The 21341-nt window shown below is 37.3% G+C and overlaps 1 protein-coding gene across 7 annotated transcripts in view; it reads right to left on the bottom strand.

Moving 5' to 3' along the window:
- The window catches only part of LOC120607253 (suppression of tumorigenicity 18 protein), a 261461-nt gene that overhangs the window by 39563 nt on the left and 200557 nt on the right, over nt 1-21341 (bottom strand). For all 7 annotated transcript variants that reach the window (XM_039868954.1, XM_039868958.1, XM_039868953.1 and 4 more), the window contains 6 exons: nt 15993-16784; nt 11299-11433; nt 9610-9700; nt 8441-8545; nt 6194-6387; nt 3665-3876 (listed from right to left, as the gene is read on the bottom strand). In XM_039868954.1, the coding sequence (XP_039724888.1) occupies nt 3665-3876; nt 6194-6387; nt 8441-8545; nt 9610-9700; nt 11299-11433; nt 15993-16784 (1529 nt within the window). The remainder of the gene's footprint in view (nt 1-3664; nt 3877-6193; nt 6388-8440; nt 8546-9609; nt 9701-11298; nt 11434-15992; nt 16785-21341) is intronic.

Below are 21341 nucleotides of genomic sequence, written 5' to 3'. Positions count from 1 at the left end.
ATGCTGTTCCTGTATCAGTAGAAACAGTTGCTGGACTGGAGAGAGAGTGTTTGGAGCTGTGGTCCATGGATGTTTTACAAACTCATATTAATTCCAAATTGAAATAAAGGACATTATAAAAATCTTAGAACCAATGAAAGTACTAGACTCCAAAGAAGGTTCATACTTCAGACAAAATTAGCTTTAATTATTATGATATCCACTGAGTATTGATATCACAAATTTTTCTCCTGACTTGATTCCTCAAAGAGATACTTAATACACGTACAGGAGATCTCTGGCAGTGTAGATGTGTAATGCTGGATTGTATATTAACAAATAAGTCATTTAAAGACTTACATTCAGGATATAATGGACTTGAGTTTGAGCAATAACGGGCCATGTTAGCACTAATAACTCAGTACTTGGTTGGGAAGAGGCTGATGAAGGGAGTGTTTCAGTGTTAGGCAGACAGCCACTCGAGGCCGAGAAGCTTCAGAAGGAGAACATATTAACACGTTCATATCATCTGCCCTTCATTGTTTTTAGTGTGTAGGAACTCAGACTTCTCTTGCCTCTCTGAAAATGGCCTCTGCTTATTTTATCTTCTATAAGAGTGGGGATTTTGCAAATCATGAATTCGGATCTCCCACTAAACTTGGAATTAGTTGAGAAAAAAATCTGTATTAACTCCAAAAAGTGGATATGAAGGTAGTGTACTTAAGCTTGTTTTTAAAAAGGTTGTGCCCGTGTGACATCATGATCTGGGTTTTGTCCTCCTATTGGGCTCTTTGTGCTAAGTCACAGAAGCTGGTTATGTAGAAGAAAGGACTGATGGAGGCAGAAAGGAAATAAGAAATCAGCCCTCGCTCAAGTTCCCATCAAAAACCCTGCAAAGCCACCCAGGCCTGTCCTGGACATGAGAATAAACATTACCTCTGAAAGCCCAGCTCTCCACCTGGACAACCACTTTTTCTGTCCTTTGACTGTAAGCTCCTTGAAGGCAGAATCTGTGCTGGAATCTAACTTGGGCTTGAGTAGTCCAGCACCTAATGACCTTTTTTTGGTATAGCTAAGAGTCCATCTGCCAAAATGTCCTTCTGCTATATCAGAAATGCTTGGCTATACAAGTCAAGGTAGGGAAAAGCTGTTTATCTCTAGCTCTTTTGTTCTTAATAGAGAACTCAAGAGCTCTATGGATTTTGCTACCAGAAATAAACATACTAACAACCTGCCATGGAGGAAAAAAAATCATAGTGGAGAGAGAATCAGGCTAATGTTCAATGTGGAGGGGAAGATAGTTTATACTTAATCCAATGTTAAGTAAAAGACACAGAGCAAAGTGCAACACTGACAATAGAAATGACCCACATTGGGCACTGTTTGATCAGAGGCCATTTTTCAGGATTAATTACTTTGGCTTTGTCTCATTTTTTTTTTTTTGCTACAATAATTACTTTTTTGTGGTTTCTGGAATTTATGAGGTTCTCTTCTATATTCAGAAAATAGGATCCAACTATGACAGAATTCTGCAAATTGTTACAGTTGTGTGCGAATGCACGCCTGGAAAAAGGATTCTGCATTCCCCTAAAATGACATTGTAGGGGACCATATTTATCCTGTTTTAACAACCACTATATCAAACGGGACAATTTTCATGGGAAAATGGTGTTTAAAGCTGCCAGAACAACAAGCTCCTTCTAAAAGTCGATCTGTGCACATTCTGTCTCTTCCCTCCTCATCATCACATCAATGGTTTGACTTTTGCAGTTAAGACTTGGTTGGCAGTTTGGAAGTTGAGAACTGGCGTGGCACTCCTTGTCACCCTGAGCAGGTGCATCTGCTCCGTGGGGGCAACCCCGACACACAGGGTGCTCCTAACAGGAGCATAAAAACGCATCCCAGAAGTTGGTTATTCGAAGTTTTGAAATGTGACTATTTACTAGTCATGTTTCTGACTAGAAATGTGTTTTAAAAAGAAAAACATACACTGATGAGGGAAAATGTCCTCAAATTTTAGTCATTGTTGTTTGATTCATTGTTTGGTTTCAGGAAATAATAGAACACAGAAGAACTGAAGGCTAAAGGCAGAATTCTGAGGAATAAAAAATATCTATGCATGCACATGGGAAGCATTCAACCTAGAACCATTTACTCAAGTGATTTAAGTAGCATTAATCATTATAATATTGGTACTTTAATTTTAATAGAACAGCCTATACAAACAAATAATAAAGCACTAAGAAGGAAGATACTTTAGTATTTCTGCAACTAGCTGCATATTATAATATACCTTTAAAAAAGAAATTTATTCAGGTTTTAAAAATGAATTTAAAAATAACTGAAGTTGCGTTTTAAAGTATCTAGATTATTTATTTATGTAAGTATTCTGACTCAAATTCCTTTGAATTTAGATAGCTTGGTATTTTCTTTATATTTTTTAGAAGTGGTATTTTTCTTTGTTTAAGAACCTCATTTGTTTAAAAATTGTTTTTGAGTGGTTTTTGGCCACCAACTCTTCCTGGGGTTTACTTGGCTCAGATCTGTCCAGAAGCTAATTCTGATTCTTCTGTCAAATGCTCCATGGCACTGTGTTCCCGCTCTCCTGAAGGCCTGGCACGGCACAGGTGAGCAGCTGACCACAACGGGGATGGGGCTGTGCTTAAAGGGAAAAAGAGAGCTATCTCGTTTAATCGCCTGAGTCTCAGGTTTAGAGTTTAACCCAGGGCATCCTCTACTTAAAGCTAGGGTAAAATCTCTTCTCTGAATAAGCCTACATGCTTTATCAGCTGGCTTCAGCCATCTAGATGGAGAAATGATTTATTTTAACTGAGCCCTTTGTGTCGATAGGAGTTACTGGCTCCTGTTGACGGCAGGGGCGGTCCCACCTCCCTCTGAGGATCACGGTGACACTGCAGTGTGATCAGGCCCTCTTCCTCAAGGGCAAGACCTGGAGGGTCTCTGTTTCTTGTTTCCATCAAAGTGTCATAAACATGAATGTTGACTTGTCGTTGTTAGTTGGAAAGGCAAGGTTATTAGAGAAATGTGATTAACTTCAGGGGCTTCAGAAATGTGGCATCCTCATAAACTTCACAGAATTTGATTTTGGATTTGAATGCCCTCAGTTTTCAAATCCCCCTAAGCTATCTCTTGTTGATTTAATATGTCCAGGTTTTACTACGTGTCCTTAGAGCACATACTACAGCAACTTGGGCTATTTTATGTTATACAATAGTAACATGCACAATAATAAAGTTTCCTGAGTCAATTTTTCAATTTTTTACAAGTCTTTTTAATCAAATATTTCCTACCACCTTTGATTCTGAGACAGTGAAAAGCTTCCATTGTTCAGACTGATTTTAATGGCGATCCTCTTTTCTTGTGTGCCAAACTCCTCAACACGAAAATAGGTTTGAAATCTGTAAATCTCCCCAAAAGACTCTCATAGCTCACTTCTCCCCCAACTTTGGCACACTGCCGTCAGAAGTGGCCACTCTTCCACCCTCGGGTGAACCCACGACGCTCACCCCTGTCAATGTGCCTTTGAGCCTCTTCCTAAGACGAGGAGGGGCTGAGCTGTAGGGCCAGGGAGCGCGTGGCAGTGAATGTGGTTAGGAACATGAAAGGCAGTTTATTCTCACGGTTCGGTCGCTGGCCCACCCTCCAGGCTCTTGGACTGGCCTACCTTGGCATGCAGGCTCTGTGGTTTGTTGGAGAGGATGTCTGCAGCTTCCCTGCAGCGGGTGGAAAGGTTCAGGATGGCAGCAGCTGCTGCTATGTGGGTGTCTTCACTACATTGACCATAGCTATAAGAGCTGGCACGGCAAGGGCTCTGTGTGTGGGCGCCTGCACTAGGCAGTCGATTAGGAAATTTCCCTGGATTTGAAAAATGCTTCGCTGTTGAAAAGAGATTTGATTAGCAATTGCAAGTACGTGGTTTTAGTCATTAAATTGATTTGTTTTAAAGATATAACTTCTTACATTAAAATATGTGAAGACTAAATTAAAACATCATCCATTATCCATTGGTATGTTAAATGAAGGTTATTCAGACTGGTTTTCATAGAAGTTCACAGATCAAATGATGTGATTGCTGGGAAAGAATGCCTAGTCTCTTAATTTTTTTTTTTTTTTTGTATTTATACTTCTTATAACAAAAACTCCATAACTAATGTTATGGGGCAGGTGCACTGGCAGCATTTGTGGCAAAAACTGTATATTAAAAACCACACTAACGAAAACACATCAGGGACTATAGGGGCTTCAGGCTTGTATATTTACAAACTATGTATGCATGAGGACCAGTAATTCCAGCAGAGAAAAAAAATATATCCTTTCGATACTTATTTTTACAATAACAAGTTATATTTAAACATGAACTGCATTTTTATTGATACACAGATTTGTTTTGTACTTAAACCAGTAGTTGTTCTTCATCCAACTAGATGAAACTAAATAGATGGCACAGTCTTTAATGAGCTGGCATTTTGCATATTCAGGTAGAGCACGTGGTGAGTAGGGGATAGAGAAAATGTTCTCAAGGTGAGCAGAAAGGCAATTTAGTTATCAAGGCTGAGTTTCTGTTTTGTGCGTCTGTTGTGGACACCAAGGTATTGCTGAGAGAGAGAGAATTAAACATATTTCTCTTCACTCTGGGTGTTTGTAAACATCACTCAAGGTTATTGGTGAAACACCCAAGATTTAACATGGGATCATATAAAAGTATTTAGTTGTTTATTTAGCTGTAAATATCATTTATTTTAAATATTTGATCATTATTTTTTATAAAACAAACTTTAAAAACATTGCCAGATGTTATTCCTATAATTATAAAAATATGAAAATTTCACTGAATGTTTTGCATTTTTAGACTAATATCCATATTATATGAGAACATAGATTGTTCTTATTAACTAACCTCACCTGAATTAAACATATATGTATATGTGTATATTTTGTGTATATGTAATAAACCTGTATAAAATTATACATAAAATTATATAGATAGAAAGATTAGATTAGATAGATAGATAGATAGACAGATAGATGATAGATAAGTGATAGACAGGTAGAGAGAGGAGATATAAAACATACTGTGTGTATGTGTGTATGTATTCTTTTTTCTTAGAATCTAACAGATTTTCAGTGGTTATTTAGGTAGGCTAGGACCTATTTTTGGCAACAATAGATAAAATATCTTTTGGAATATAATGGGCAAATTCTCGTTTATGGGCAAATTCCTTTTTTATCTACTGCTGGGTTTTTTACTGCATTCTAGTTCTTTGAAAGAGGTGATCGACATCACAGAATGAAACACATATTCTGTGTTCCTAAGAGCACTCAGTCTAGGTAACCAGGTGTGAGCTAAAGGAATTCTGTGTAATTGTAGAATGTTGTATAAAATTCATGGTCTCTGGAGAATGCAAAGTGGGGAATTATTTTGCTTGTTCTCTTATGATTAAGTTATCATAATGCAGAAATCATTCCTGGGATTTTTTCCAAGGTTCACTTTCTCTCCTTGTCATTAAAATATTTAAGGCCTCTTAAAGAAATGTGTTAGTGAAAATACCAAGTTTTATATGTTATACAATCTTTGAGTTATGGAAACATCTTCTATATGAATGTGTTAACATCAGAGTGTTAACACATTTTAAATGTTTCTACATCGATTCTTAAATCTGTGGATAAACATTTTCACAGCCACACATTTTTTCCAAAAAAAATCTAGTATAATCTTGATTCCTAAACTAAGTTTCTTCTTAGACTTTTCACTTTTTCTCCTACATTCAACAAAAATGTTTTTGTTGATTTAAGTAATCTTTTAAGTAGTATTTCAATATTTTGCCTATTAAATTTTCATAATTTCAATATAAATCAAAATTATTATAATAGCTATTACAGTTTTCAGTACATTAATCCCAATCCCAGCCAAATGTGGATTAAATATATTTCTTTAGAATTACTGTATTTAGATTCAACAATGGCACCATACTTGTAAAATAATTAATCCATTAACTGGTCACCATGTTCAGTGTAACTTCATGTAAAATCAGTAACATTGATCAATTTATCATTGTTTTCTTTATTTTATTTCACGGTACAATATATTTTCTTTCCTCGCAGCAATAAGTAGCATATTTGAGTACCCCCCCAGCACATACATATACAATATTCATTTTTCTTTTTGAAATAAGTATTAGAATTCAAAGCTTACATTCAGGAAATGGCGGTGGTTTTTGTCCTTGACCTGTTTGTACGAGGGGGCGTTTACCAAAAACTTGGGCATCGAAGCTGGCATAATCAAATGGTACTTTTCCAAATTTCTCTTGTTCTTTTGACGCTGAGGCTCTGGGAGAGGTGATGGTTTGTGATCGGAAATTAAATTCAATTTGTTTTACCAAGCTTGTCCTGAAGTGTTGAAAAGAAATATGATAAAACTATGGGTGAGTGTATTAGCATCAGAATTTAAAGTAGATCAGATGTGTCATGCCTGTAGGTATCCATAGAGAAACTGCGCTTTGGAAAGGAGCTGTGGTCACAGCACGGCAGAGCAGAGTGCTCTGCACCAGGAGTAAGAGATAGGGAGGAGGCGCTTTGGGTTCTGGGTGGCGAAGGGGAGGCTTCATATTGTGTGTCTGAGTCTCCCATCAGTAAAAAAGAGATGGGCAATCTTCTATTCATCTTATGTAAATGCCACAAGGAGCAAGTATTTGATGCATGTTAGCACTTTGATCTCCTTAGAGAAAAGTGCCATATAACTATTTTTAGGGCACTGACAAGGTGTGTGCTTTCTGCTTGTTAGGATCGTTGATCAGATTAGCAGTGAAAAGTCATAATTGTAACTAGAGTGGAAAAGTCATTATATTCTGTTTAGAAGAAGCAATGCTGAGCACTGCTGCACTCAGCATAACTGACAGGAAGTTGCCTAACAACCAAAAGGAGCAACGTAAGCACCAGAAATTTGATTCCTCACTTGCGAGTTTCTTTTTAGGCTTTTCACCTTTCTCACCAAATTCAGTCTGAATGTTTTTGCTATTTTAAATAGTATTCAAAATAGTACTTCAGTATTTTATCTATTAAATTGCTATTATCTCAGTGTGAATCTAAATCACTGGACTATAATAGTCATTACATTTTTCAACAAAATCATCCCAATTGAAGCTAAATATGAATTAAATATTCCTTCAGAATTATTGTATTTGAATTAAACAAGGGCATCATATTTGTGTAGTACCAATTCCAGCCAAGGAGAACACAAATGTTTTTGTGCTTGTGGTCTCATGGCACAAGATATATATATGCGCATATATGTATACACACACATATTAATATGCTTTCTAACAAAGCATGCCCAATTCATCAGAATATCAGTTTTGGAAAGTTTTCTTGGGTTTGATAAAAAAATTTCAGCTGAAACATAAAAATATTTGATTAATTGATCTTCTTAGTGTATATATAACTTGGTGAATACCCTTAATATTACCTAAATGTTCTATTCTAAAACAATATTTATTTTTTAAGAAATGAGCAAAATGAAACGTAATGTTATTTTTATATTTAATAAATAACCTACTTAGGGAGAAATGAGAGACTATAGGAATACTAAGAATCTCATTATAAGATTTTTAATTTCTAGTTATTCAGTAATTCATGTTCTTTGCTTGACATATGTTCTTCATTCATGTAATCTGAGTGACAATTTTGACTCTTTTAATTAAATCTATAGATGCACATATTAAGGGAAGTCATATATCAAAAATATTCTCACTATTTTGCATTTCAGTGTCTCAGGAACAACAATGAAGATGTGCTTATCGGTTTTAATGCTAAATCACTTTTCTCACATATATGATTTTTATATTAATAAATGCATAACTTCACATACATTAAGTGGCATCATACATAGTTTATTATTTAGGTATAAGTAAGTTCTTCCAAACTACTATATATTGTGAAACACCTAGGACCAATAAGAGATAACTTATTAATAGTTATCAACTCACGGAATTAATTTTTGGTTAAAAGAAACTCTGTATATGTGGAACAGAAGAATAAATATATAACATCACATAATTTAAGTAAGCGTAGGTGATTTATGATGGCATTTTCCCTGGACAGAAAGCTTAAGTCAATCATAAAGATAAGCTTTTCTGACTAGTGAGATGGGTTTCATTTAGTGACAGAGAATTTTGATTAATAATGTTATCATATACTTTATTTCTTTTAGACTTAGCCACATTATGTTACCTTTGCATACAGATTAATTTCAAGTGAAACGTCTGGAGAGTCTAAGATGTTTCTGTAAGTGATAGTTTGATCAACTGGACCAGCCTCTCAAGTGGATATTGGTAGCTGAGAACAAAGGTTAGACCATAGTGAACTGGCACATGTGGGGTGACAGAGCCATTATGTAGGAGCATGGCACAAATAGAGTATCAGTGACATCAAGGGAAGGTCATACCTGTGAACCTGGTCAAGACACTGCCCAGTTTGAGGAGAATCGAGCTGATTTTTGTCCTGGGACATTGCCAATTTTTCAGCTGCAGCAATTGGACAACCAGAGAGACTGTTAAAAAAAAAAAAAAGGTAAGAGGATTTGAGTTTAAAAGATAATGTAATTTGCTTCAGCGTGTACCTCATAGCATACTTGGTATGCATGAAATGTTAAGTCATATCAATAGTCCACTTAGTACCATTCTCCTACTAAAAGATCCTAAAGGTTTTGTAGACTATAAGTATCAACATCTGTCCCTCAACCCCATCTCAGTGGTGATAGATAACAACCTCATTTTTAAAATCGAAATATTACATAAGAGAGTAATAACTAAATTATTCTGAAACTTCATAATATTTTAGGTGGAATGTGCTTATTCCAATTGCAACATGTACAACTATAAATATAGCATGATATTCCATGATTTATATTAGGATCTTTAGCAAAATGTTAGGGACTTAGTTTGATATCATAGTTTAAAGGATAGAATATGAAGGTATCTGACAATATGCTTATGAATTAAATAGTATCTCAAGACCATATCATCTATACATAATGTAAAACATACATAAGATAAAAAGCATTTATTTTCACTAAAATATTTACATATACACAATACATTTGTGTATAAATACACATGTGTTTTAAGTTAGTTGTGATCTCAATGAGGTGGATCACAAAGAAACGAAATAATGTTTACCTTCATCCTGGTTTATAGTCACAACCACAGTATATTGAAGCCCTTTTTGGTACCTGTTTAATGCTTATTGGATAGGCTTGAAGATAACCCTTAAGCAACTCTTTTCATTGTCAAAACAGCTAAGGTGAAGATCCAGAGCAAAAGAAAACCTGTATAACTTGTATGACTATGTGAATGCATAGCCCTAGTCTTCAAATATAACATTCTCTGTTAGCATAACTGGCTGCTAAATGAAAATGTCTAGGAAAATAACTAATGAAGTCATTTTTTTTTTATTTGCCAAAATTGAGAATACTTTTTATCTCCTTCAGGTGGTAAGGTATTTAATACTAATCCAGTGATTTTGATAACACATTGTTAGTTCTTTATTTTCTTGATGGAACATTCCTCTCACTTCTTTTTGTAATGTAAAAGATTAGCAACTCATCACAATTACCTCCTGTGGGTGTTGCGGTTGCTGTTCACATGCCCTCTTCCTGTGCATCCTGGGGTGGGACATTTGAGCACGTTTTCGTGCATGGCAAGAACTAAGCACAAAATATCACATAAAAAGAAAAAAACAATATACCATAAATACATAACACACTAATACACTGATTTCTCAACTTTACATTCAAATGAATTTAGTTAGATAATCCACCATGCTCCATCCCCATAGATATTCAGGTTAAAATAAATGAACATGTAAGAAATTCAAAAATTAATTCAGCAAGCTTGTTTAAGTTTTAGTTTTTCTAAACCTCATGTTATGGTTAACACTAGACTTAATGAGAATATTCTACTTGTATTTAACTTAAACTGAAAAGCTCATAGCTCTACTTTTACATTTATGTGCTTTTTCTTGGAGTGACTCAAAACCATTATTTGTCAAATAGTAGTTCTTTCTATCTTTTCCCAATAGTGTGAAGTTCTGAATATAGTCTTTTTTATTTCCTAAGAGATACTATTTTGGTTCTTTGTCCTTCTTCCCTACTCCCCACCGCCACTGCCATTCAATTACTGGTGAAAGAGCATGGATGAGTGAACAATCTGATCAATAGTTTGGGGCACCGCTAATTCAGTGGGACAGTGCTGAACTGGTTAGATTCAGTGCTTTAAAAAAACAGTGCTTTTGAGAAGGGTGATGTCGAGGCATTCTTTCATTGTGGTTTGTATGACCCAAGAGGTGTTTCACAAACAGGTTTAAAAAGTAGAGGACTTATCACAGATACTTCAAAACTTAGGAGGCGGCCCTTTCCTTTTCCTTCAGTTTCCTAGCTCACAGTGGGGCTGTGGGTGAGGAGACCAACTCACATTTGCTCTTGCTCAGGGCCCATAGCTGTAGGGTGTCCTGGGGCAACATACCTGATATCACTGTCCCTAAGTGCAGAATGGCCTGGGAGGACATTGGTGATGTGATGCACTTCCCATATTAGATGATGCACTTAGGCTAACACTGCTTGTGGGCTTAAGGAAGCATGCCTCCAAGTGAGAAAGGACTGTGCAGTCACAGTGTATTAGCCATGTCTTTTATTTTCTGTGTGCTGATGCTTTGGCATCTGGAGCCTTGCTAACCATGGACAGACTGCCCCTCCCAGAACTACCTAATTCCTAGAGGTAGTAAACGCTTTTCAAATGCAAACCAACCAGTTCTGAGCCCTCACCCAACTACCTCCTTCATGGGCTCTCACACATCATAAAACGCTCTACCTGCCCTAATTGTCCAGGGTCAGGAACCAGAAAACTACAGACAGCCCTCAAATCCCAGAGCCCACTGAAAGAATTCAAGCTAGCTGATCTTAAGCCTGCTTACTCTGCTCTTTCTCATGGAAGTCACAGTAAAGGCTCTTGTTCACAATCCCCCCCCCCCTGACTGACCGGTGATGTCCCATGTGACCCTGCCTGGTGTGGCCTGTCCCCTCCTCTTGGACCTGTGAGTAACAAATTATCTTCTCAATGTCAGTCATCTCCTGATCTATTGGCCTGACTGTATCTCATGTTTTCTATTAGTATACGATATTTTAAACCAGGCTAGACGAACTTTATGTTTCCATCCTTAATTCCAAATCAGATAAGAAAATAACATTGTGATGCTGTGGCATTTATAACAAAACACCTGCTTCTTTCAGGGCTAAGCAGTACTCACTTTCCAAGGGAACCCGCACCTTGTGGGGGCACCCTGAAAGGCTGCGGTGGTGGGGGTAGAGTCCTGTCACATGTCCCGTGCCGTCACACCCAGGGATGGGGCACTTGGTCTCCCTCTTTTCAGGCCTTGGTGAATCTACAGAGAAATTAAATTGAGAGATTCATTTGGTTATTCTTCTTTCCCTTCCCTTTCAATAGAGTGGCCTTGCAGGGTGACATTCTCACTTCATTCAGTTTTATCATCATACACATTCTTCTCACATTGCCTTGAATAAGACCCTCAACTAAGACCTGTGGAAACATAAAAAAAATGTTTTCAATTTTCTCGGTTTCCTAAGCAAAGGCTTGACACGGGGCAAGGGAGTGTTAAAACACAGAGATGGTTTTAAGTTGTCATATTGCAGAATATAGTTGGAGCCTCATTATGAAAAATCAATTCTTCATGATAGGATGCACGCGTTCCTGAAAAGAAAAAAAAAGTGGGAAAGAAGAAAAAAAAAAACTTTTTAACCCAAACTATTGAAGAAGTCTGGTAAAAGCCAAGTCACAATTACAAAACAAAGAAGCCACCATATCTGAGAAATACCTCTCTGACCTTGTCACTGTGGGTCCCCAAAAGCATGTGGCCCTAGGGTTCAGGTCTCAGGGGCTGCTCCTGGACATGTGTGGGACCTGCTCTGATGAGAGTTAGGACAGGGAGTCAAGAATCCCATCTCGTGCCATGCCCAACCCATCAGCAGGGCTTAAGGGGCCCAAAGTTCCAAAATGCCAATGGGTTGCCATTTTGGATCAGTATGCAGTGACTAGGGAGAAGCTGCTGATTTTACTCTGCAGAAACTAAAAACAGAAGCAATAGGAAGATTTGACAAGGAAACACTCTCGTGGGAGACTTAGAGGGGAAGTACAGAGAGTGGAGTCCACCTCGAGTGGTCTGGAGAGTGAAGCGCCGCCAAAGACCCGAGGTTAGGGTGGGGGCCACAGGTGGGAGCTAGGGACACCTGGTAACGCGTTTGCGGCATAGGATGGCAGCCTAGAGGGAAGGGCTAAAAACAAGCTCGGGTTTTAATTTGGTGGCACATACATTGCTGAGGGTTGGAATAAGGCTTATATAAATATATAAAATAAACATGGACTAACATGAATACTATGGAGGTTAGAGCTAACACAGAAGAGGTCTTCCTTAGAAAATTTCATACCCGTGCTTGAGATGGTAGATGAACTGAAAACAGAAATGCATTCTTATAGCTAAAAACTGCCCCTCCTCACTCATGCATAGAATGATAATACCAGTCATTGGGACAAGCCTGCCACTCAGCATCCCCAGCATTTAGAGGAACCGGAAGCAGAACCGGCATGGGGGCATCAGGGAAAGGACCAGTGTGGAACGCAGGCAGCTGCAGGCTTCTCAGAATGTGAAGTATCAAGAAGCATGAATACACTTGATGCTGAGAGTGAAAATAAATAATCTGTATGATCCTGCCGCCAGAAAGCTGCTGACAATGGAATCCCGGGCAGAGTCCTGCCCGGAGGATGCAGAGGGCACATATGCTCCTGCTCCAAGCGTGGCACCGAGAGCAGGGCAATGCCGCAGGATGCAGCAGCCGTCTCCAGGGCCGAATATTGCCATGAACAGGCGTGTCTCTGTGCAATAGCATGCCACCCCAGTTGTTGGATCATAAACGGTCCTAGGCAGATGGGCACAGCAGGTTGTATGTAATGCAATTATATGAAGGCATGGTTTCAGCAAAAGGGGAGGAGCCAAGGATCCTTCAAGTTATCTATGGAGCGCAGGGGGTTGGGGATAGTGACGGGGTGGAGAGCAGAGAGGAAAGAAAGCTCTAAGTTGTGAGAAAGGAACAGCCAAGACAGGGATGCCTTGAGTAGCAGGCATTTTTGTTTAATGAGAGACAGGATTTAAATGCCATGATGTCAAGAATGTACTCTGTATTCTGTAAGAGACAAAGGGACATGTTAAAAGTTTTGACATGGTCTATGATTTTATCTATATATTTTTTTGTTTAATCCAACAATGTTGTCAAATTTCAAGTTGATTTGGGATGTAATATGTGTAGACCATTAGTCAAAATCTTTGAAGTTTGCTGATAGTGAAATATGAGAATTCGAAAAAAGGAGAAGCAATGTGTATTTTGGTGCCTTTCCTCTCTTGGATCTCATCCAGGCGAGGCCACATTTCTAAAACACATTGAAAGCTTTGGACTCGAGTGTTTCCTCTCCTTGCCACAGTATTTGTCTACAGGAAGCCAGAGAAGGTGTGAGAGATAAGGCAGGACTGGCACCTGACCAGGTGTGGTCCACTGACAGTTCATCATGCACCTTTGTCTGCAAGCCTCTCCTCTGTGGGTGAAACAAAAATTCTGATTAAATGCTCTGTAGGGCAGAACCTGTTTGCACGATAAGAAGCCAGAGCTCCCTTGACTTTGAGGCCTGGCTCCTCCTCTTTGATTTTCTTTGTAGAATGCTGCATAATGAAGGTGACCTTATACCTTGGTGACTTTATATCCTGGTTTGTCTGGGACTGTCCAATTTATGCCTGATACACTTGTGCAACTGTTCATATCATTCCCCTGTACTCCAAGTGTCCTAGGCTGTACAATAAATCATATGGCGACTCTACTTATATTGTGACCTAAAGTCTCACTAAATGCTTAGTAGCAACAGGATAGCCAAACTGTTTTTAGAGTTGCTGACTTATCAAAAGTCTTGACTAAAACAATATTTAAAAATTCTAGTGTTCTCTCCTTAACAGTAGAGTCACATGCCAAGGTGTATAGAAAATCAGGATGGTATTTTGGAGAGCATTGCTATCATTTGGGACAAGTGTTAACTTATAAGCATGGAATGCATGACAGAAAAAAAGCACCTCTTTTGCCACTGGCTCCCACATCTGGAACAAGGAACAGGACAGTGAATGCTTAATTTGGACTCTGCAGGCATCCTCTAGGCTAAGCCTATAACTTCTACATTTAAAAATATTTATTTATTTATTGCATCTTTTTATACTAGTCTGGTCTGGATCTCCTTGCACAGGCTTTTAACACCCCAAGGGAGGACTACTGATTCATGCAGCCCCATTAGTAATTTAATAAGTCTCTAACATGAAGTATCTACAAGCTCAGATTCTATTGCCTTGTTAACTTTAAAATCAAAAGTTTTAAAAGTTCTACAAAAATGACTAAAAGATTGTCAAGTATTTTAAGCTATAGAACAAATAATTAAACTTTCTCCAAATACTGGGTTTCACTGGCAGGAAGATATCATCAAAAATAAGATGAAACATCATTTTGTGTGCTAGTAAGAAGAAAAATCTATTGAAAATTAAATTATGCCCCTTCTGATTTCAGAGATGTTGAAATGGGAAAATATGTATCTTAAAATGAATGAAATCAAGTATTTTGGAAATTATGAGTTGGGAGAATTTGAAGTAAATTTAATCTTCTTTTCTGATTTTGTAGTTTGTTAAAACACATACACAGACACACACACACACACGCACACAGGTAAATTCAACCGTTGTATATTAGTGTGCACAGAGCTACATATAGTGTTGATATTCTGTCTCTATCCCAACCTTGACAGTATGTGTACATAGCATTACCTTATTCCTCACTACATGACATTATTTTATTTTTCATTTTCTAAGCTCTGAGCTGCAAGACAATTATTTGACAAGATTGCAGGTGAGTAATAAAATATACTTAAAATGACAAAATATATCATTCATTTCTACATAAATACCACCAATCAGAACATCTAAACCATGCTAACACATTCTCCTTATAAGCACTTTGGGGCCATAACCTTAATTTTCCCTAAGGTACTCCCCTAATTCTGTGGTTCTCAGACTTTAGGGTATCCAAGAGTCACCTGAGAAACTTGCTTAAAAAATAGTCAAGTTCTGGAGCAGTGAGCCCAATAGAATCCTGGAAATATTCACCTTAAACAAGCCTTCTAGACACTTAAGCACCAACACTCGAGAAACCGCGTTTAACCTTAGAAATCATCACCAGACCCACCAGGTGCAAGGTTTGGGAGGGCTGAGGAGATTATCTTTATGAGAGAGGGGATACAATTTTCCTAAAGTCTGAGGAAAATTTTAAGGTCTCCTCCAAGCACATTTACTCTGTCATTCATGTTTAGCCCAGATATTTGCGGGCCCTGGGTAAAAAGCATGGGCTTATAAAAGCATTAACATCCAGTTTTATCCTAAGAAGGATCAGATCATCCTGCTTGACTTGCAAGTAGTTTGACATTATTTTGAAGCTCATAGGCAGTCAGATGATCCCAGAAAGAGGATGAGAAAGGAAAAATAAATTTCTGGAATTGATTTGATTAATACAATGATATAAAATTCTATAAGTACTAGTGTACTTCTAACATATCCAATAAAGTACTTCTTAAAAAATACTATATATTTTTAAAAAGCAGTCAAGTTAAAGGAAATAGAGGAAATAATCCTTTTATCATGTGTGAAAACACTGCAAAACTGTAAGCTCGATCTGAGAACAATCTGGAGAGTAGGAAAAATTAGAGATTGTTTATTTTATAATATAAGTTGATTTTTAAATTGTGTTAAGTTGTCAAAAAGCTATCTGAAAGAAGTTATTAAATCTTACTAATTTTTTCCTAACTTTTAAGAAATTTTATTTCTAAAATAAATGCAAAAACATGTCTTACGTTTATTGTTAAAGATTTGTCTTCCACTCATGTCAATAACTTTGGTTTGCCTCCTTTCCCCTGCTAGGTGCTCCAGTAGAAACCTGTCCAACTCCTTGTAGTTGTTATGAAAAACACAGCCTCGTTCAGCCTGCAGAGCAATTGCCTGCTCCAGCAAACTTAAGTTCCCCTTGGCTTTCTCCAGGTCAACGGACTCTTCTGTCATTGCTGCCAAGCACTGGTTATCATCTTCCTCAATCCCAGGGAATGAGGGCTGGGTTTTGCCATCCAGTGGTTCTATGTGAGCATTCTGTGGGTCTCTCCTTTCTGGTTCAGAATCACATTTATTTTCACAAGGGATAAATTTGTCATCTTCAGTTTTTATTTCGGGAACTTCTAATAGGTCTTTTCTACTATCCACTAAAATATACTTTGCGACTCTATGTGGTTTGGTTTCTTCTGAGAAGTTGGAGCCACTGTCCCAACCATTCTCTGCACTTTCAGAGTTACTTTCATTGTCATCGGAGGAGCAAAACCTTAGCTGGGAGTCATTGATTTTGTCTTTTCCATCATCAGAATGAATCATAAAGCATTCATCTACATCATCACTCTCTGCTTTTAGAGACTGGATGCCACTGTCATTTAAGTTTTCATTTATGGTCTGAAGAGATGCATTTTTTTCAAATTTCCCCAAGTTCATTAAAGATTTGACCACAAGTTCTTGGTAACAGCCATATCTGTCTTCCTTCCCATTGGTGTTTTCTTGTGCAGTTGAATGAAGAGTCTCATCAATAGGTTTCATCATGATTTCTTCTATGGAAAGAGAAAACCAATATTTGAAAAACAAGAAGAAATTTATTTAAGTTTATTTATAATTTAAAATTATTTTAAGAAATATTTTCAAAAATATTTTAAGGAAATGTATGTGACATATGTGAATATGTAGGCTCTATCCATTTTAAAAACATTTGGGGAGAAAAATATAGATCCTCTTAAACAAAACAAAACAAAACAAAAAACTTAGATCTCAATATTCTCCGAATTACCTTTAAGGATATGAGCTATTAGAATTTTTAGTAGATAAAGAACTTAGAATTTTTAGGGTACTGAAGTACATAAATAACAGTAACAGAGTGCTGAATGTTAAAATTATTGTTACTGTACCTCTTATATTTGTAAATCTTAGCCACCTAGAAGGAAATAAAATATACATGATACTATACATTATAAAGGAAATATTCATCAGATTTTTGTTAATGTGGCAATATATTTTCAAAATTTATTTGGTTTATGTTCTCTACCTTCACAGTTTCTCAAATATATTTTCAGATTTTATGGAATGTTAGCTAGAATACAAAATACATTTACATAGAAAAAGTTCTAAAGCTTTTAGCACTTACTGAACACTTTCATAATTGTCACACAAGAATTCCAAGCCAAGAGAAATACAAGAAAATGGGAAAATTAGCATGATCAAATAATGTCTTAAATAGTAACATATTTTCTAGTTTAGTAATTGTGTGCATTTGTGTAAAAAGGAATGAGACAAGAGATGGGGATGGTTGGAGGATGTTGAATGTTAACTAGTTCTCGGTACAGGGCCAATTGGAATCTTGACAGTCAAGAAGCCCTGTGACTGAGAACAGGCTCCCAAGTGCCAGTCTGCCTAGGACAGTCCACTAGATCTCCATTGTCCCAGTGCAGTTGTTATTGTCACCCTCTTTCATTCTCGGTAGTGGCTCAGTTGGGGTGACAAGATTCTCCCAGTGGAAACACACCAAAAAAGCATGTAAATTCTCTGGTGATCTAACTCTGGCATAGCATGAGGTGTAGTCTGGGAAGCATGGCACCCTGCACCACACATCAGGCTGAGAAATGCACAAGGCAACCCAGCAATGCTTCCCTTAGTGAATACTAAGACAAAATTAATAATAAATAAAAAGGAAGCAGGATCATTTCTGTGTCTCAAAAGGGAGGTTGGGGGATGAGAAACACTAAATAATAAGCCCCTTAAAGACTGTAAGGATGCCAAGTGAAGTGCATTCCATGTTAATAAACATCTTTGGAAGGAAGAAAAGCACATCTATCCCATATGAGGGCTGTAGGAGAGGGTGTCTGTACAGAAGACAATGTGCCTTTTTTTGTCTCATTTAATTTTTTATAAACATTGTCTCTGACAAGGACACTCAAAAATACATCTCCATCATCTTCCTTTCTGGTAATTATCTCCCTAAATCAACACTGGACTGCCAGGATCAAGTAAATATTGCCATAGTAACTAAAAGCATTTTTGGATGAAGGGAAGAATTTAGTCACAACACCAGACCCTTTAAATAACACTGATTATAGGGTGCAGTCTTTTGTTGGGATCTATTCAACATAAACTGAAAAATTTAACATTTTACTTCCTAGAAAAGAGGCTGGATAAACAAGCACATAATATTTCATAGGATGGTTTATCCTCCCCTGAATTCATATCAGAGGAACTCCAGGTTTAAATAATATATTAAACATAGTCTAAAATGCAAATGAAGTTTTTCTCAATATCACGGTTGGCGATTAAGAGAAGTGTAAAGGGTTATGATAATTTTAAAGTATTATGAACTACAGAAAACAAATAAAAAGCATTTTCAGTGAATATGCTCAATTCATTGAACTATTCTCTCACTCCACTTAACTACCCACATGTGTACAATAATGATTTATAGACATTATACCTAATTATGCATATTTGGGCTGTGTTAGAGTGCTAACAAAAGCTCTAGAAAGCAACAATTACCTCTGTTGCTAAGCTACATAGTTTAAAATATTCCTATTAAGTGCAGATCACCAGAGAGGCGGGAGTGACAAAAATGCACATGTGCACGACAATGCATTTCACTGTGCTGCTGCCAACTGCTAGCATTTTGGGTCATTTCCAGTTTACATAATTGTTTGGTTCAACTGTTTGTTATATGCTAAAAGAAAATATTTATTAATTATTCTTCAGAAAAAGAGGAGTCCTGCCGATAGAGGGGCCTATGTGCAACGCACATGATGGTTTCCAGGAATGGTCTGCAAACTTGCAAACCAACTTTCCTTGGACCCACCTCTCCCTGGCTTTCACTGTAATTATAAGAAAAAAAACAAAGTTGAGTGAGCTTTTGAACCTCACAATCTATGACAAGGCATTTGTTTCTCCTAGCTTTGTAATGGGCTGCCTACTTTTCTCTATGCTAGTGTGTTTTTATTTTCCCAGGTGGCCTAGACTTATTTTGTGTTTTTGCCACTGATCACAGCCTTCAGAGGGACCTAAGTTTGATTCTAGTCCTGGTTCTCGTCTCTGCGTGAACTCTGACAGGTCCCTAAACCTTTCTGATCTTGGCCTCCTCATCCGCACAATAAGGCACATTGTAGAGGTCATACGGGAGCTCATGGAGGGCAGGTGACATATAAAAGGTTTTCAGTAAATGATGGCTCTCTGTTTCCCCCCGCCCCAGATTCTATTTTAGAAGATAGTAATGGGAAAAGGTACATGAGACCCTCCATGTAAATGAGGTGGGGCCTGTTTTTCATTTAGAATAACTAGTGAAAATAAGCCCTATGAAAGAATACAGTCCACAGTGCCAAGAAGTCTCAGCCTGGATGACCGCCCATGCCACACATGCTATGGCAAAGCTCACCAACTGCCCTGGGAAACTGGAGGGTCGATCCACAATGCACAACGTGGAGAGAAATCTCTTTGGCTAAAAATCCTCTGGAAAATCACAACACATTTTCGGTTTGACTCCTTTAGTATAACTAGATTTTATTATAATTAGATTTTTATTCCATTTCTGTAACTGTCTAAGTAACTTTCATAGGTAAGCTAGTTTTCCAGGTCTCTTTAATATGTAAATGTTGCTGGGAAGAAAAGCCTTAGGGAAGTAAATTTGTCTTTCAAGGTTCTAAAATTGGAATGGCTTTTTTCTTATTTGCTATCTGTTGAGAGATAGTATGTGTTAAAAATATCATCTCAGCCCCTTGCACTCCTGTAACTGACAGATTTCCCTCAATCATGAGCTTGTGGTTACAAAATAGGGACTCCACACTGGGTTAATTTCATTTCAAGGTGACCTTTCTTTTCCTTGTCTGCGTTGGGAAAGCATACACTTGTCTTGCTGCCTCGTAGTATTTTGCAAGCTTGGCTTCTCTTTGCCCCAGTGAAGAGGAGTATCTGCTTGGTTTTGTTCATTGCCCTTAATGCATATCTGCAGCTCTTTGAAAGACAGCCAGTTGAGGGTACAAGGTGTAGTTTTGCCATTAAATCAATACAAGCTCATGATCTTAGCATTGATGAGCATTATACCCTCTCTGTCATCTGAACAGCCTGCTGAAGACACGATTGGGCACATACCTGGCCAGGTAAAGACATTGGGGTACTCACAGTAAATGAGATGGGAGACGAAAAGCCCTAACACTGGATTTGGGCATTAACTTAGCTCTCTTTCCTTCCAGAGAGTGAGGGTAATTTGCTCAAAAGACTGAAGACAACTTAAAGTTTTGTTTTTTTAACCAGAGATAGAAGTATTTGTGACCTGTCATTTCTGGAAATGTGACTTTGTGATATAACGTTGTAGAAACTTTGCTCAGTCTGCTTTCTGAAAGTAGTCAGAACTCAGGGAGAATTAGATTATGGAGCACGGTTAGCTGGGAAATAATTATCTTTCTTGTCCTTTAATTGTTTCTTAATTACATTCTTTTCAACAGTTACAAGCTGCATTTCCTTAAGCATTAAATCTCTTTGGTCCTCAATGATTTAATCTGCGATATTGTGACCACAATCATGTCTATCTCATGTCATTGTTGAGTGGATTAAGTGATATAATTTATCATTTTATATATTAAGAATTTAAAAATAATGGCCACTACTGCTATAATTTCAACATATTCATTATTAGTAGTAGTGGTTCTTGTTCTAAAAATAATTAACATTTGAGAACCCACAAATAGATGTCCATTAGTACTTATAATTGAAAGTTTAACTGAGTACATTTTAACAATATATTTTCTTGGTTAATATAAGCATCTATATGATCACATGACTGCAGTAGAAGGCAGGAAGTCAGTTGGAAGTTACAATCCTTGAACTCATGGCACTTGCAAGAACGAATTGGTATAAAAGATACCCATTTTCTTAAATATTTGGCAAATTAATCTTAGCAAGATGAATTATATCTCAAGTCTAACCACACTGATTTAAGAACTTTCTAGATTCAATCTGCAGTTTTCATGAATCAACAAAAAAAATCCAATTCAAGAAAACAAAAAAGTCATAAAATTTAAACACTGTCAAATCAGAATACAACTTTGTTTTAACTACAGAATTTCAAACTACTTGAAAGCCAAGAT

The sequence above is a fragment of the Pteropus medius genome, unplaced genomic scaffold (genome assembly GCF_902729225.1).
Source record: "Pteropus medius unplaced genomic scaffold, Ma_sr-lr_union100, whole genome shotgun sequence".
Lineage (NCBI taxonomy): Eukaryota > Metazoa > Chordata > Mammalia > Chiroptera > Pteropodidae > Pteropus > Pteropus medius.
This window is presented reverse-complemented; position numbering and strand designations above follow the sequence as displayed.